Below are 17,680 nucleotides of genomic sequence, written 5' to 3'. Positions count from 1 at the left end.
ATTTAATTGAGCAATTGATGCATTTTTGGAACATTAATTTCTTTCCACAGTAAAATAATACCAATCCTTAAGAAAGACAGTAATTAAGGGAAGACAGATTTACCCTTCTACAAAAGATGTTTAGAACAGCTATTGACAACCTAAGTGACTTTTATACCATAGGAACACACAGCTTCTTAAAAGTACCATTCATTGTATAGTTCAGTCAGTGTGTAGGTCCTAAGAAATCCACCCCTCCGTTCAATATCCGCATAAAACCCAAAAGCAATCGTGAAGATCTATTTCCTCCCACTATGAGATTTTATGAAAGAAACTTAGGCATCAAAGAAGGCAGCTTAATAAAAGCCTCAGCTCAACATCCAGTTCCGGTTAAAAAAGGAAAAATTGAAAAGAAACTTCCAACAAAATGCTACATAAAGAACATAGAAAGTACTGTAAGGATCTTCTAACAAATAAATAGTACAGATTTGTCTTCAGTATAGGTTGCTGTTGCAGTAAAATACACCACAGAACAAAAAGGGTTTTGAGAAGGCCATGGAGAAGCAGTTTAAAAGTACCAGAAAAACTCACATGTGAAACAGAAAAGGAAACAATTTGAACTATTTACATAGGAAAAAATAAGAGGGAATATGACAAACTTATGCAAAATAAGAAGTGGCATACAGAAGGCACTCAAAGCTGCTTTTCTTCTAGTCTTATAATACACAGAGAAAGAAACATTTAAAGATGCTGAGAGACAACAGGTTTGAAGTTGAAAAGGGATTTTTTTCAATGTACAGCATAATTAGACTATGAAACTGAATATGTCAGGAAATTGTTAAGGTCAGTAATTGAACAAGAAAAAAAGGCTATTGGAAGTGTGTATGAATGAGAAGAATAAAGTGTTATAGAAGCAAATGCTAAAAAGTGTGAAACAAAATTGGAGGGGATATTATACATCCCACCTGGGATTTTAAGCCAATCTCTGGCTATTACAGAACGAAATAAAATCTTCAAGTAGGGGGCAAGTTATGCCTCTTCTTTTCATGGTGGGGGTGTCTTAATCACTCCTGTGAAGCATCCAGTGTTGGTCTGTTACCTGAGATTTACTGCTTTTTCTCTCTTATCTCAGTCACCTATTGCTTTAACCAAGATATTTATTTGGATTTCAAGGAAAACAAACCCTTACTTCCAATAGCCCAAAAATCATTGTCATTGTTGTTCAATGTCACCACACATTTGTTGTAAGAAGATTCATCATCAAAACTTTCTCTGTTTTCAACTGACAAACCCATCATTTTTTACCTCATTAGAGCATTTATTATTTATTTACCTGTAACTTACTACTACTATACTATATAGCTTATTGCTACTACACTACATAACTTATTGCTAGTGTAATTTGTTAAAACTTATGCGTACAGCTAATTACAATGAACCCCACACACAAAATAAAAGGGAACACCTGGGTTAGATTTAGAACTCCCCAAGTGCAAACAGATATTAAAGGAGAAGCCATAGTGAGTGTTCATCAGCAGAAGCATGGGATGAACATCTGGTATGGTGCAATTGTATCTACCCTAGTACGTTAAATTTGCCCACTCGGCTAGGGGGCCTGCTGGCTTGGAACAAGCTGCATCTGTGCAAGTTACAATTGGGTTTAGACTCCAAAACAAAACAGCTGCATGTAAACAACCTGTGGGGAAAGGTTTCTGGAGTGCTCTACCACCAAACTGCAGCAAGGAATGGTTTAGCAAGAGCACTCGCTCATTATAACACACAAAATCCACGCCACAGCATGTTCTACTGCTTCCTCACATACATTTCTTCCTAGTAGCTAGAAAAGTTACTAGGATTTGAATTTGCTGGTAGAGCTGGAGCTGTAGATTTTGCATCATGTCAACTAGCCAGAAATGCATGACCACTGGCCTTTGCAGTTGCAGTCCCACACCTAAAAGCTGCTACCCTATGGGTAGTTGGGATGATGCCTCAACATACTATCAAAATGTGAGCTGATGGTCTGCCACATGGCCCTCATCTGTGCAGTTTCCCACTACATTAATGTAGCAGATGTGAATACCACAGACCACCTATGACGGGGACGTAGAAGGCAGAGAACTATGTACAAACACTGGGAAAGGCTTGCTTACATTAAATCTCTTTGATTAATAACCTTTACTCTTCTTGGAGTGCAAGGCATTTTCTTATGGCTGACAGAGTTAATGATCCTCAGAATATAAAACCACATCCAAATCAAACCCTTAAATCTGAACTCTTTATTGTTTCAAGCTTGATTTTTTCTAGTTGTATCTCTGTGCCAGTAACCCACAGTTTGATATATGTTGTTACTAATACCTCTGTTTCCTGTTTTTTCAGCAGGCAATCTCTATCTGATAATCAGAATAATGCATCTTGTCTACATCTCTCAATGTTATGGAATTTTCTTTTGGGTGGAAAACCTGTCCATTTCAGTCTTCTGGGTATTCCCATGGATTTTGACTTGTTCTGCAGAACTGTATTTCTAGCCTGTTTTAATAGGTGACAGTATAATCCTTCTATATGTAGATGAAGGCATTAATTATCTGAACAGCCAGTATTTGTCCTGCATTTTCATCTGTCATATGAAGAGTGATTAATGAGGTTTATAATGGTTTAACAATGGATGCTCATTCATGAATAGCAGTAGGCCTTTTTCAATAAAAGTCAGAAAGATCTCAGAAGATTGATTTTCTTGAAGTCCATGGTTAAAAGGGAATTATAACACACCCAATGATTACATGCTTCTTTCTGGTGAATGACAAGGCCATGTATTTACACAGCTTTCAGTCAAAGTGATCCTGACGTATTTGCTGCTCTTACGAATGAGCATCACTGCTGCAGAGTACGCCCTAGTCTTCCTGGGCATGAGTTGTATGCTACTGTCAGGAATTAAAGTGCTCTAAGTTTCTCTCTCAAAGAGCTGTTTTCTCAGTGTAGTAAGATCGTAGGGAGACTTACCTTGCCTTGAGGCAGTTCTTGCAAACTGCTCCTCTCTCCTTGTCACTAGGTACTGTGAACTGCACATTTGAAAGCCAGACTGCTATACATCTAACAGTATGACAAATTGCAACCTGGACAGGGTTTGGGAAGAATCTTCATACCAAGCAGATAAGTAAATGCCTCTGAAGTAACGGAGGAATATTTAAAGAACATATTGTTCTTGGGTATCACCACAAAAATCTGCCCAGGTTTCTACCTGAGGTAGACTTTTCTAGCCAAACACTGGTTAGTTTATGAGCCTGGAAATCGAAAATTTTCTTTCTTTTTTTTTTTGCCACTGGGGAATCAGAATCTTTTCAGACAACCATTGCCAGTTAATATCAGTTTTGCAATAAATCTAGAATATACCGTGAAATTGCTAATGATGTCTTTTATCTTTTACATATTAATTATTTACATGAGTAAAAGGTCAAGGAATCTGAGAAACATTGACAGGATGTTTGTTAACGTGAATGACAGAATACCAGCTTTGGGATTGTATCTCAACTGCAAAATCAATCACCTAGCTTAATTGATTTAGCAACAGAATATTAGACATGAAAGAAATCCAAGATAAAAAACCTTGTTCAAGAGAAGTATAACGTGATTTTTGGAAATTTTAACAGTTTAGATGAAGATACATGTCTTGCAATGAGGTCATTTTAATTTACCTTTTTATGATGGAACTACTTTGACAGGCTTCTTAACTGATTAACAGTGAGTTCAGAACTGAATTGCTAAACTTTATGAAGCAGAGGAATTTGTATCATAGGAATTTTGAGAATTGAGTTAAAGGGATATTATATAAAAGAGTTATATTAAGTCCACCACTGGAAATTCCATACTTCTTCCTGATTGTGGAGACCTCCTCCGCTCCTTCTCATAGCTGACATCCTTAGAGACCCTCCGAACACCTATATATTGTATATGATTTATTATCACATCTTAAATCAGATTATCTGAAAAGGACTGAATTTCATTGTCCCCCAAAGAGTAACTCTTCGCATAAACTTATCTCAAATCACTTCAGCTGCCTTCTTGGGTTCTAGTCTCCCCACAGTTAATCTGTATCACTGGTGTGAGAGCTCTACTTTGTTCTTAAGTTGGTGTAACTACACTTTGCTGATTATCAGGATCATTAGCTAACTGTTACATAACTGAATATTTTTAAAAGGATACTGGGAACATTTTCACATGAGCTCCTCCATATGAGTGGACATCAATGGCACACAGAAGCGGTCTGCCTGTACCCTCATTTACAGCAGTCACAGGGGTCAAGGTACAGCTTCTTGTCTCTCTACTCCCTAATGACTTCTGCTTCACTTATCAGGGGGCAGACTCATGTAAAATGCATGTAAGTACAAGGAACAGGGTTGGGAACCACAAGGTACTGCACTCACAATTTAGCCCAGGTACAATTTTTAAGCTGGTATAATTCTTAAGTTACAGCTAGACATAATCTCACCTGCTCTCTTGGTCTCGAAACACTTGAACTTCTAGCTATATGATTTAAAGGCTGGCAATGACTATCCTTTGCCATCACAATCACACTATGAACTCAGTCCCCTGTCTTGACTGAGTGCTCTAATGATATGACCAGTGAAACAAAAGAAAGTCAGTATGACTGTTGTTGGCAGCCAGCTCCACTAGATGGACATCCCCAGAATCAGGGCTAGATGCAACAGGTCCCAAAGTAGTAGAAAATATCCAACATTTCCATGTTCCCAGTGGAAGAGGTAGACACATAATTTAACCAGATTAAGTTAGTGGGACTGCCTACGTTATCTACGTAATTAGCACAGAGAGAGAGTGTGGCCAAAGTTAATGAAATTGAATATCCATATTCAGGTCTTTGGAGACAGTTTCCATTGTGTATATAAGGGACATAATGAACATAAGTGGTTATTTGAGCTGGACTGTATTGGTTCCTGACACTTCAAATTATAGACAAGTATCTAAATGGAGCACTTAATTAAGGTAGACTGGCTTCAGCGCTTACTCTCTCTGATTTCAATGAGTGGATTTATCTTTTATGTGCAAATGGAACTGGATTCTGGACTGTTTGAGTTTTTAACCTTCTAAGTAACAGGTGGCTTCCAAATACATCAGTAATGTGAGATTTTAAGAACTGTGCTGAGCTTTATTGCACAAAATAAAACACGAATTTGGCACACGAGTTTCTCTTTAGGCAAGTACTTGTTCTAAATTACTTTTGAGTTTTACATATGAAAAAAAAACCTGCTTCTATTGAAGTGACAGATAATGCAGATTAAGATTATAGCTTAGAACATGATCTGATCAGTCTCTTGCAGATGAACATCCATAGACCTTACTAATTGGTTGAGATCACACAGAATTTCTGACAACATTAATTGGAGAAACATGGAACTGTAGTTTTCAGTATGAGCACAAAAAATGCAACATCTATTTATTTCTTAAAATTTTTCATTGGTGAAGTTTAGATCTGACTATATAATTACCCCATGAGATATTATTGAAATCTCAATAACAGTGTCCAGTAAGTTGGAAGTAAGGTCATTTTCTGAAGGTAGTAGTAGTATTCAGTAGTATTAGCTTGCTCATAACATAAAGGCCAAAGACTGATATACTTCAGAAAGGCAGATCCGATATTAATCCTCAACATTGCAAACAATAAAACGGCTCCTTTCTATAAATACAATAAAAGTTACCATGTGGAACTTACTGTGCTGGCAGTGAATCCCATTAAATCCCTCCGGACATTTACAAACATATCCTATGAATGTGTCGCCTCGGTATGCTTCACTAATTTCACATATCCCACCGTTATGACATGGATTAGGAAGGCAGGGTCCTGAGACAGGGAAAAAAAAAGAGAAGTGTATATACATACATAATAACAACCATAATCATTTCAGTCATTTATATGCGTTCATTAAAGAAATAAAACTTCTTATGTAGACCTTAATATTCACTAACCCACTAAAATATACCCTTGACTTAGTTCAGATAACTTGCACAGATTTTTATGAACAAGAAAAAATATGAAGCATGTCACTACTCATTAATCACAACATGACTTTTTAATGTAAGAGAAGACAGGGGACAGGGAAGCTAAATCTTGCTCTCCTATTAAAGATAACAGGCATTCTAATTTTTATACCACTGAGGAAATATGTATTAATCAAACGTGCCTATCATGTACAGAGTGACATGTACAATATCCCTGAATAATCACTACATGTCAAGTTAGTAATTTGAGGAAATTTTTGCTATGGCTTTGGGTGACTTTCTGAATATGTGACTATCTGGGCCAGCAATTAGCAGCTACTAAACCAACTACACCTTTTCCATTGAGTTCCTTTTTAGCATATCCACTTCAAGCTGATTTCAAAAAGGTGTGACAAAATTTTTTTTTCCCAACTAACCACACGCTAGGTTACCTAACATTTCATCAGTGAGATCCAGTTTATTAGGTTTTTAATGACTATAAATACCTTTAAATAATAGCATCTTCGAACTGAAGTCTAAAGTTTATTCATTTAATGGCACGTGTTAAAAGCCTTTTACATCTTATTATCTTACTAATACGACCTGTAACCTACCTCCTACCAGAAAAAACACTTCAGCATTTTGATGAATTTTTTTTCCAATCTCACTTTAAAGAACTGGTAATCATGGATCGGAAAGCCTCACATGCAAATTTGTGTGTGAAAATTTGTGAATTCAATATAACATATATTATTTGCAACTTTTGCCATGCACACAGAAAGGTGTTAATCTTCACTTATTGAAACGTAATGTCATAATTATTCACCCACTTAAAATTGCATTTAACAACAACAACAAAAAACCCAAAACAAAACAGAGAAGAACTTCTTTCCACAACATAATTTACTGACAATCAGCACTGGGAATTGAATGATTTAAACTTAAAAGAGCTATAAGTTTAATGTTTCTGAGGGTCTGACTATTAGTTTATGTTTTCAATTACAAACTGAAGGTTTGACAGATGTTCACTGCAACAGCACTCATTCAGAACGTCACGTTAGTGAAAATTGCACTCTATAAGAAAATATTAATTTGCAGGAGATAAAAATTAATAGAATGGCAAGGATGTCAGAACGCAGTCCCCAGTTATAATTGCCCAGGTGGTTATAGCCATTTGAGAAACTATCCATATACACATTTCTATTACAACTTATGTCATTGGCCTATTCCAGGACACAATCCTGCAGAAGTTATACCTCTGCACATCATCATTAAACATGGGATATGTCTCACTGAACCCAATAAATAAAAGACATGAATATGCAGCAGCTTATTCTAAATGCAATTAATAGTAAAAAAAGGCAAAAATCATGAAGATGAAAATGAGGAGACTGGCTGCTGCCTTTTTTGCCTTTCCCCATCCACATTCTGCATTACACTTTAAATGTAAAGATAGACTACATTATTAATTCCAGACAACATATATCACTCCTTTAACGGGTCTAGGAAGACTCATGGCTTTCAAGTATCACAGCTTCTGTTCATATTATTTCTCCTCTGTAATATTTTGGGAAGAAACATGTTTAATAATTTGCACTTTTGGTCTCCCCATGAATATGAGCTGTGTATTTTTTTTCAAGCCTCTATCATACTTCTGCAGTTTGGGGAGTACCTGCAGGTAGTCTCATATGTTAATTACTTCTACGCAAGAAGATCTCTAATCTACCAAGAACAATAAATCTTTTAATAATTGCTTTCTCATTTTGCTTGCTGGTTTCTCTATATAGCTTGTTAAGCACATGTTCAGCATACTTTCATTGATTTTCTTTAGATTTTGCATTTTCACAGATCAGTCCAAAGTACAAAGGCTTAAAAGGTCATTTGAGGTGCACAGTAACAAATATACTGGTGTATGCCAGCATTTCTAACTAATCTTAGTCTTCTACCATGCCTTCCTACTCAAATAAAAACCCGACACCAACAATATGAATACTTTTTTTTCCTGATTATCATTGTTATTTGGTCATAGACATATAATAGCAGTATTTTCAATCTAAATGTTGAGCAATTTTGCTTTGTGTATTTTTTTTTTTTGTTAATAGAAACTGGTAGTTCAAAAATTATTTTGAGAGCAATGAAACATCTTAATTAAATGTACTGAAACTAGTAAACAATAATAATCTAATTTTCACTAGTTACCATTCCTAAAAAGGACATGAGTTAGACTCATCTGTGTTCTAAAGGAATGAATGAGAATCCTATAGCATCATACCTTGTTTCTCCTAATTCTCCAGAGGACCATACTCTGAGATCCCAGACCCCTACCTTCAGGATATTTAAATTGCATGAACCTTCAAGCATATGATTCTTTTGTGTTTTTTTTTTATTTTTAACAGAGTCTACAGGATCCATGATACAAAATTATACAGGTTTGACTGTCCTGAAGGACCTGGGCCCTAATTCTGCCATCATTCCATCTAAGCATCAAAAATGGTATGTAAGATCTAGGCACTGCTGACAGATGATGAGAGGTCCCAACTAACTTCCATAGGGATGTATAGGCTTTTAAATAACATTGTATTGAATGCTTGATAATTTATTACCTGCCAATCTGATTAACATTCTCAGTTACTCAGATCTATAGAAGCAAGTTCAAAACATCCTTCTTTACCAAAAAAAAACCAAACCAACCCAAATATGTCAACTGATTTTCAAAAAACAGTGGACTTCAGGGACTTGTTTTTTTAAATCAATAGCATTGTAATACTTTTGCAGGTAATCTTTAAGTGGCTTCCAACACAAAGAGAACAACAACATTTGATCAATATTAATGAGCAGTGGAATTCAATGGTATGCTTTCCAGGCATTTTTATCCTTGTTCATATAAAATAATGTCAACAAGATTAATTGTGCACTAAAAGTAACAGATCTATTCACTTTGCTGCTCTTTTGAGTCCTTCTTTATGCAATTCCAGTGGTATTAGCTGACATAGTAAGTACAGCCCAAAATACGTCATTCAGTTACTCAATTGAGATCCCATGCTGGTTTTGAAAAAATATTGCAAGTTAACTTAAAGCATAGCAGGTTTTAAATGTTTTAGATACTCTTACTGAAATCTCTGAGATTTTATATATGGACAAATCAAACAAATGCATCCTCAGTAGAGTTGCAAACGGGCTCAAGGCAGAACCATGTTATTTGTTTTCTTCTTTGACACATCAAAGAAGTCAACTAAAACTCTGTAAAAATAAAATCTTGTATAATGCAATATTGAAGCAGTAATTACATATTTGAGAGAAAGCATTAGCTTCTCCATAGCAAGAAAAGCCAGGAAAGCAAGGAAAGCATCATTTCACCAATAAGAATGTAATTTTTGACAGTGATAATATATACAAAGGTTGAATTAGCTTATTCAATAAAATTGTTACTTTTTTTTTGTCTTGTAGGATATTCAAATTCTTTTGAAGTAATAGAAAGAAGTGACCAAATACCTTTCTACATTTTTCCTCAACAGTTTGGAGGAAATGTATTTTTTAAAATCCTTAGTCTTATTTTGAGCTTCTTTTTTTTTTGCATGGTCTCAAATTTCTGTGGAAAAACCCAAACAAATAAACAAAAAAAAAGCCTAGAAACATTGACAATTGTAAAGCACATTTAAATATGCATATGTGAATGTCATTACCTAAAATTCTGATTGTTCTCTTTTAAATTCTTTAGTTTTACTACAGACTCAGCATATCTACATGATCAAGCTACACAATGTCTATCTGTACCTGTGAGGTATGACACTAATTACTGTCCCGTCTAAGCGGTCAGGAAGCATTAGAATTTAAGAAAAAGAAAATATATATATATATATTATGTTTCCAGTGCATTGCTGATGAAGCACTGCAGCCCTCGCACTCCTCACCCAGCTGAGGACAGCAAGAGCCATACACGAGTTCATTTGGAGCACCAGTGCAAACTTCATCGGAGACAGAAACGGAGCCTGTCCGAAAGGGCAGGCTGTGCAGATGGTCAGCGACACAATGGACACATGCAAGATTTTGTACAACGCACTGAGATGCATTATCAAGAAGTCTATGGAGGCTTCGTCACATATTTTTCTGATAAATCTTTACCTAGGACTTAAAAATGTGACAAAAGCCAACTCTGAAGTGCAATGGCTAACAGTGGAGTTGTGTAGCAGCAGCTTAGCAAATTCCAAGAAATTAGAAAACAGTTGAAACAGTGGCCGTAACAGGAAGAAAAAACAAACAAAAAAACCCCCATCCAACTACTCTTTCCCTTACCACTCCCCAGTTCAGTGACAGTCATCTGTGAAATAAGCCAAGCTTTCACCAGTGTAAGCATTTTTTTTGCCAAATATAATATCTGCTGCTGCTTTGGTGGGAGAGACATCCAAAAACACCAGGCAGTTACAGGTGATATAGTTACACAAGAACTCTACATCAGTCATCTTCCTCAGAGTGTGATTCCTCATACTCAAAAGTGTGCTTGCTGCTGTGCTAAAACAGGAAGACGATCAAAAATCAAAACCCATCCTTTCTTACCAAGACAAGATTAAATGAGCAATATGAAAAATGTAAAGAGAAGAAAAATATACTCCAATGGAGTGACACAGGCCAAACAATCACACTTAAAAAAAGTAAAATTAAAGGCAGTGCAATACAAAAGTTAACACTTTTGATGATATCTATCTATCCAGCTTCTCTTCATGTAGAAATAATGTAACTTTAATGAAAAACACTAAATTAGATATTGACCTTGATACACATCAAGATGAAGAAACTGTTAGCTACAAAGCTAATTGTTTCACTTACTTTGTGGAATATTACTGAAGTAGGATAGATAGACAATGTTACTCTGATGATATAGTAAGCTCCAAACCCCATTAAAACAAATATTGGAGTTATCATCAAACTAATAAAAGGTATCAAATGGTTTTAGATTTCATTGTAAGAGAAAAGTAGTCTCCAGCTGCTTGCCTTCATACCACTAGCTTTTCTTAAGTCCCTCTTGGCTCGACAGGAATGTCAGTCAAATACATTTTTTTCCCCTCTGGTAAGTTGAAATCTTCATCAAAGATCTCTCACACAGTTCTAACATCAGTAGTTTGAAGCTTTCCCCCACCCCCACCATGTTTTGGTAATACATAATACTCCTCTGCCAAAGAAAAATCTTCAAAATAAGCTGTGACAGAGCTCACTTAGCAAGAGCTCTTATATTCTGAGATTAATATGTGTAAAAGAAGCCAGTGGCACATATGACTTCTTTCATCTTTATGGGAAGAGAAGAATTAATCTCCTTGCCGCTGCTAGCAGAATGGCACAAGCTCCCCATGATGAAGAAGTTAAGGATTATCACACTGAATTAGGCTCAGTGTCCAGGTAATCCAACACCCTGTCCCTGCTGCTCATCAGTTCCTGCAGCCTGAGAAGAAAGCTGAAGAATCCTGCAATGGGAATAATTAAAAATCTGCACTGGATATCTTACAAATATTTGAGATGAGCTTAATGTCTGAATCTTTATATTTGACATTCTTTTCTCCTAATATGTATGTTCTCTCCGTTCAGTTAAAAATTATGTTTATAACACCTACATATGCATAAATGATTGACTGCCTCTTTTTCAGAAGTATATTGATCTTTTTCTTTCCTCACCATCCTTTTAAAAACTCAATTAAATGGACTTTTGAAAGGTGTGCCCCCTCAAATGTGAGCTGATTGACTTCAAAGTTCTGCAGACACAAACCCAAAATATAACATAATCCTATTCGAAAAAGGGACCATCTTTCACAGAGACACACAGATGAGCATTCAAAACCAGCAGGAACGCCCTTATAGGTTCTGACAGAAAACTGCTTTATTGCACAAAAAAGGCAGGAACACAACGAAAGCTTTTGTGGGTCTCTGACCTTCCTCACATTTACTACTTTGGCTATTAATTTAATATGACTGTGCAAGGCTTACCTGACAGGGAGGCTGGTTTTGAATGCCCCCAGCTGCGTTTCTGTGTGGGAGCTGTGATAATTTAGTGACCAATTTAACAACTTGACAGAAACAATCCTGCATCTGCTGAGTTCTGGGGATCATTAAATCATACCAAAATACATGCTTATGTCCCAACCTATCTATAGGCTCAAGCACGCAAGTATGACATATCCGTTCCAGCAATGTAGTGTACGGAGTTAGATCTCACTAGTACACGTACTTTTGCGCACCTTTGTGGTTAAGACTAAGCTTCTGCTCAAGTATTTTGTAATTTCACCTGTATTTAGAAGAAAACTACCATTTCCCAAGAACACTCTTGACGTAGCTGGGTCCTAAGAACAGCATGTTTGTTCACTACTTGAAACTACTACTACTACTACTACTACTACTACTATTAGTCAGCTGCCTGCTTTGCAGTGCACGGTTTTGAGGACATTTGAAGAGAGCGTTCCCAGGAGATGTGCTATTGACCTTCTGACAGAAGGGGCTGTAATCACGAAAGTGGTTCTTCTAGTCAACATGCTCATTCCACTACTTAAGTATGAACCATATTCAGTAATGAATATACTGTAGTCCATTATTCGCTCTTTCTTACTCACAGATTTTGGGGTTTGCCCTTAAAAGTCATTCTGGGCTCAGCATTTGCATAAATATCTCAACATTTTAGGGCCCAGCTACCATTATACTGGTGCAACATGACATGGCTTAAAGAAAATAAAGGAGCCTCTCAGTTTAACTAAAACCCACGGAAGTCGAACTTGATGTATTTTGAACTACCTCTTCCTTCAAGTCTTTGGAAGTGTAATAAGAAATTCTTGCTTGCCCAGCATACCTGAATATTCGTAAAACAAAGAGGAAAAAAAAAAAACCAAAACACAAACCACAATAGCTCCTACAGATCAATATATTTCATACAATTTTGTTTTAGAATTTGTCACTGTTGATTCTATTTTGCTGTTATGATACAAATTAATTTTGCATCAACAAATATTTATTATACCTACATCTTGCTATTTGTTTGGTTATTTTAATCTGAAAAGAATAGGCATTGCAGAACATCACTTACAGTGGAATATTGATTATATTAACCGATAGCTATATGTTATTCCAGTTAATGCATGAAAGTCGTAAAAATAATTAGCAGTTACACACACCTTCATCTCATTAACATTCTCAAAATATCAGCTTTTAAAAAAAAATAAATCTGTTCAGCCTGGCTTATAAGTGAATTAGTACTGTATTAGAGTCTATCCAACAATATATTCATTATAAACTAATGGCACTGATCCAGACTTAATTGCACTGTGATTAAATATTTATCTTGTTTTTAATGCAGCAAATGGAGCGTGCTGATTATAATGATCAAGGTGTCTCCATCTGGATGCAGCAAAAGCTAAGGTTCACCCGTTGAGTGCAAAATGCTTTAGGTCATTTCTGCACATTTCCCTCAATTCTGTTCTGTGAGTTTCTATTACGGAGAAGAAATTTAAACTGATTGTCCAGCCATTTCCCAACCTTTTTGTAACTAAATAACTAGAGTATTTTCTGACACCATGCTATTTAAACTTGATGGCTATACAGTGCCTTTCCTTAATAAATAGTCTTAAGCTTCTCACCTAACCCTTCCATTGACTGAGAATGACAGATTATACCCAAATTTGAGGTGTGGTCAGTGTAGTAGCAGGCAACACAGCTATATTACAGAGAGTGAAACCTGAAAATGCTCTGAAAGCTGGAGAAAGTGTTCAACGTACTACAAGACATTTTCCCCAAGTTCTCTCTCATTATTTCTCCTCATACTCCTCAGCTTCCAAGCTTGAGAACTTTCTTTCCCCATTTTCAGTGCTGTTTTTCAGCTCTTTATACCCTTCATCACCTACATCTATGTTTCTAAATAAAGCCCACTGTGTTCTTCCCCCACCCGTTATCTCATAAACCTACTGTAGCAAATTAATATGAGACCTGTTCTGCATCTCTGCATGACTTTTCACAGGAGGGTTTTATCTTCCCAAAGGATACTTGCTTTGTTTACAGAAAATCCAGGCTCAGTGCCTTTTCCTTCTCTTCCTCTAACTTTACACTCAGGCAGCAGCATTGTTATTTTTTTCCTAGACGATAGTGTTTCTGTCACTGACTTCTCCCACTCTTGCTGACCGAACTGCGGGTGCTTGGTTGCTATTTTTTTTGTGTTTTACTTTGTATCATCATTAAATCTAGATTAATTTTCCAAGTTACGTTAGAAATATTTTCCAAATCTCTTTTTCAGTTGATTCTGGATCACATAGAACAGAAAAACCTCTGCAAACACAGAGAATCTTGTATTTTGTAAAAATTTTGCTGAAGGACTACCAAGATTTGAAGAATTTTGTATGTTAACATATTCAGAGAATTATTATAGATTGGGATGTTCAAAAGATTCAGCTCAGAAGTGCAGTTCTAATGTCTACAGGTTCTACTTTAAATTAAACTCTTCAAATTTATTCTCTATATAGTTGAAACAAATCCATCTCTGTATTTACTGCATTGGTCTGTTGCTTAAGTAAAATATACGCAGCAATAAGGAAACTATACATAGTTTGGTACCTAACACAGAACCTCACTGCCAGCTGGGATTTCTGTGCAACAGAGCTATTTTTATCATCACAATTCTCGTCATCATTTATGATGTTTTCAGTGTTTCACTGTGCTTTAAACTGCCAGTGATCTGGACCTCTCATCCTTTTTCGCCGTGTTCCATAATAACTGAAAAATGGAAAAAACCTGAAAAGATTATGTGACTCTTAATTATAACAGCAAATAGATTAAAATCCAGTTAGTCCTCTTGGTGAGCATTCCAGTGGGAACTAAAAAAAGGCAACAGCCTAAACTTATGCTATTCATATTTGTATGAGTCAGGTCCTAATTACTAGTGTCGCATTAATGACACGGAAACAGCAGAAGAGAATCTCAGGGTGGTTACCCTTAGGACATGAAATGTTATTAAAAAGTGATGAAAGAGAATTACTAAATGTGAAATATGTATAGTTCAAAAAGGCATAAAGTTGTCCACAGCGGAAACCAAGGGAAATAGACAAGACTTACACTCCAGTCATTTATTTCCCTTAGGATGTATGACAGAGGAAATATATACTTTCCTCTTTGCATTTTTTTCCAGCTGTCATCAAAACCTTCCAATTTCATGTACCCTACCCTAAATCCTTTTGAGTTCTAGATCCTGTCATTATTCTCCAACTCTTACTCCCTTCTTAGCTAGATCATCGTCCTCTTTTCTCCTCATACGCCATTCCTGCTTCATATCCGTCTCTTGCCAACTCAGGAAACCACACATGGTATAACCATCCCCATTTAAAATCACAACCCATGTTTGCAGTTATGTGCCTTTAGTTTTTAAGATACACAGTAGAATCACTGGATGTCTGCTTCCTTTGCACCAGCTACATCCACAGACCACATACAAATTAACTGCTCTTGATTAATGTGACTCACATGCAGGTAGTTGTACATGGATGAAAATACTGACCTATTTTGGTGGGTAACAGTAATAATTCCTGCACAGCAATACTGGAGATTAGTCTTTTCTGATAAACAATACTTTAGCTTAAAATTCCTTTTTTACACTCAATGCAGGTGTCATTATTGTGGTTCAATTACAGTTATCTGCACAGGTAAATTTTACCTTCAGCAGAGCCTTGTGCAAGGGCTGGGGCATAAGCTGCTGCACTCCTAAGGCCACAAATACAGTCCTTCATGGAACGGTATGGCAGACTTCCTCTGGAGCCACACACTCCTCTCTGGTGTCCACCCTCAGTTGTGGCATGGGTAGCTCATCAGACACATGCAGCTTTCCTCTGGTTTGCAAGATCCATAGATGTGTGCACAGGCATAATGATGCCCATATTCATCTGAGTGACTTCAAAAGATGAGGGCATGAACTAGACATAATTAACTTCCCCTCACCTCAGTATAGATGACCTGAGTGCGGGTTAATAGTCCCTTTCCCATTTAGTCTAATCAGTGTCTGGATATGGTTCCTGAAAAGGAATCCATAATATTACTCATCTGTTGACGAAATGGAGTCAGGCACAAAGAAGGTCATCTGGTTGAAAAATGTGGATTCTGCAGTTAGTTCTGAATGGCAGGGGGTAAGACCAATATGATATGCTATCAAACCCACTGCTTTACCAATGTAATGTGTTCTTTCAGTAAGGATATCCCTAGCTACACGACTTAAAATACTTTGAAGAAAATTCTTCTTGGGAATTTCTTAAGAGGTTGCGACCCATTGCCTGTATTCTGCTACCAAAAATTTAGATGGAAACAAGACTTGATGACAAATACGTTATACCTTCTGCACCTGTCACTGCTCAGTGGAGGCTAAAGCAGAACACTGATGTGACAGGATCATTAATTGGTATTTTGTTTCAAAAAATGCCCAGTACTACTGTTTTGCAGAAAAAATTATTAGAATGGTTTTCTCTTCTAGAAGGCTGGATTACAAAAAGAAAATTGAGAAATTCCAGGTTGATATGGAAAGATTAAGAATCAGATATTGAAATATTGTCACCCTGTCCCTTAGTGTATATTAATAAACAAACACTATTCTGCGGTTTCACAGGATGGAATGCTGTATAAAGCTTGAAGCTAATGAAATTCATGAATAACTGTAACAAAGACTTGTAATGTTGCTGTAGAACGTTAATTCACACTTTGCAAGTAAATGTTAAAATATGATACTGCAGGCAAATTGAATATATAAATATTCAATATATAATATATCGAGACTTTTTTGGTCTTGGGCTACGGCTTCTTCATCACAGCTGGCTGTTTCAAAAAACCTTCATGAATTCCAACTCTTTTTTCAGCTTATTTGACACAATTCAAATAACTTCTAAAGTATATAAAGGTACAATTCATTTTAACATTTTTTACTAATAGACAACTAGACATTGATGGGAGCATGTTACATTTTCATAATTGCTATTTTTATCAGAACAGTTGTCATAAAACCTTAACTCCCATGGCAGCCAGTGGAAATTGTGTCTTGAGTAAGTAATGAACGCATGTTTCTGGACTGGACTGTGAAAGCTTATGCTCTTTTACATATCTCCAGTCATACTGATAATTTTCATTTGGCAGCTTATTACTTATTACAGCTATTACAGTATTGTGGAACTTATGTAAATATTTTTGCCACGATTTTGAAGTCACATAGTATTTGCTCAAAAGGAGTACTACTGAAGTCAACAGTTTTATGTAAGAAAAAAGAGAAAAAAAATAGTTGTTTCCAAAATAATATTTTGAAACACTACTGTTGTATAGATAAGATTACACAATACAGCAGAAGACAGCTGAGTACTACATGTTATTCTTTCTTTAAGTCTAATAACGGCCATTCATGCTATGATGAGGTAAAACATTGTTTATTTAAAAAACTTACAGTGAGAAAAATTTAGTGCATTTTAATTGCAGTAGTAAGGGCATCAAAAGAATATACAACGAAAAAAAAAATCTATTCAATTTCTAAGATAAAAGAAAAAAGGGAGGTCTTGGCTCTGGCAAATGGTCATTAGCATATGTAAAGTCAATCTATAAGAGCAACAATGAGAATTAGTAGATATGAATGAAGTGACATATATTTGTTATTGCAAGAGATGGTCTAAGAAGTTGCTGCATACGTGCAGAAATACCCACATCCCTGTCTGAGTGAACTCCATTAAGC

General features: G+C 36.1%; 1 protein-coding gene across 1 annotated transcript in view; it reads right to left on the bottom strand.

Moving 5' to 3' along the window:
* The window catches only part of EDIL3 (EGF like repeats and discoidin domains 3), a 200,247-nt gene that overhangs the window by 113,091 nt on the left and 69,476 nt on the right, over positions 1-17,680 (bottom strand). Inside the window, exon 5 of the mRNA XM_068422961.1 lies at positions 5,702-5,830. Coding sequence (XP_068279062.1) covers positions 5,702-5,830 — 129 coding nt within the window. The remainder of the gene's footprint in view (positions 1-5,701; positions 5,831-17,680) is intronic.

The sequence above is a fragment of the Nyctibius grandis genome, chromosome Z (assembly GCF_013368605.1).
Source record: "Nyctibius grandis isolate bNycGra1 chromosome Z, bNycGra1.pri, whole genome shotgun sequence".
NCBI lineage: Eukaryota > Metazoa > Chordata > Aves > Nyctibiiformes > Nyctibiidae > Nyctibius > Nyctibius grandis.
The sequence above is the reverse complement of the archived record's forward strand: the minus strand, read 5'-3'. Positions and strand labels throughout refer to the sequence as shown.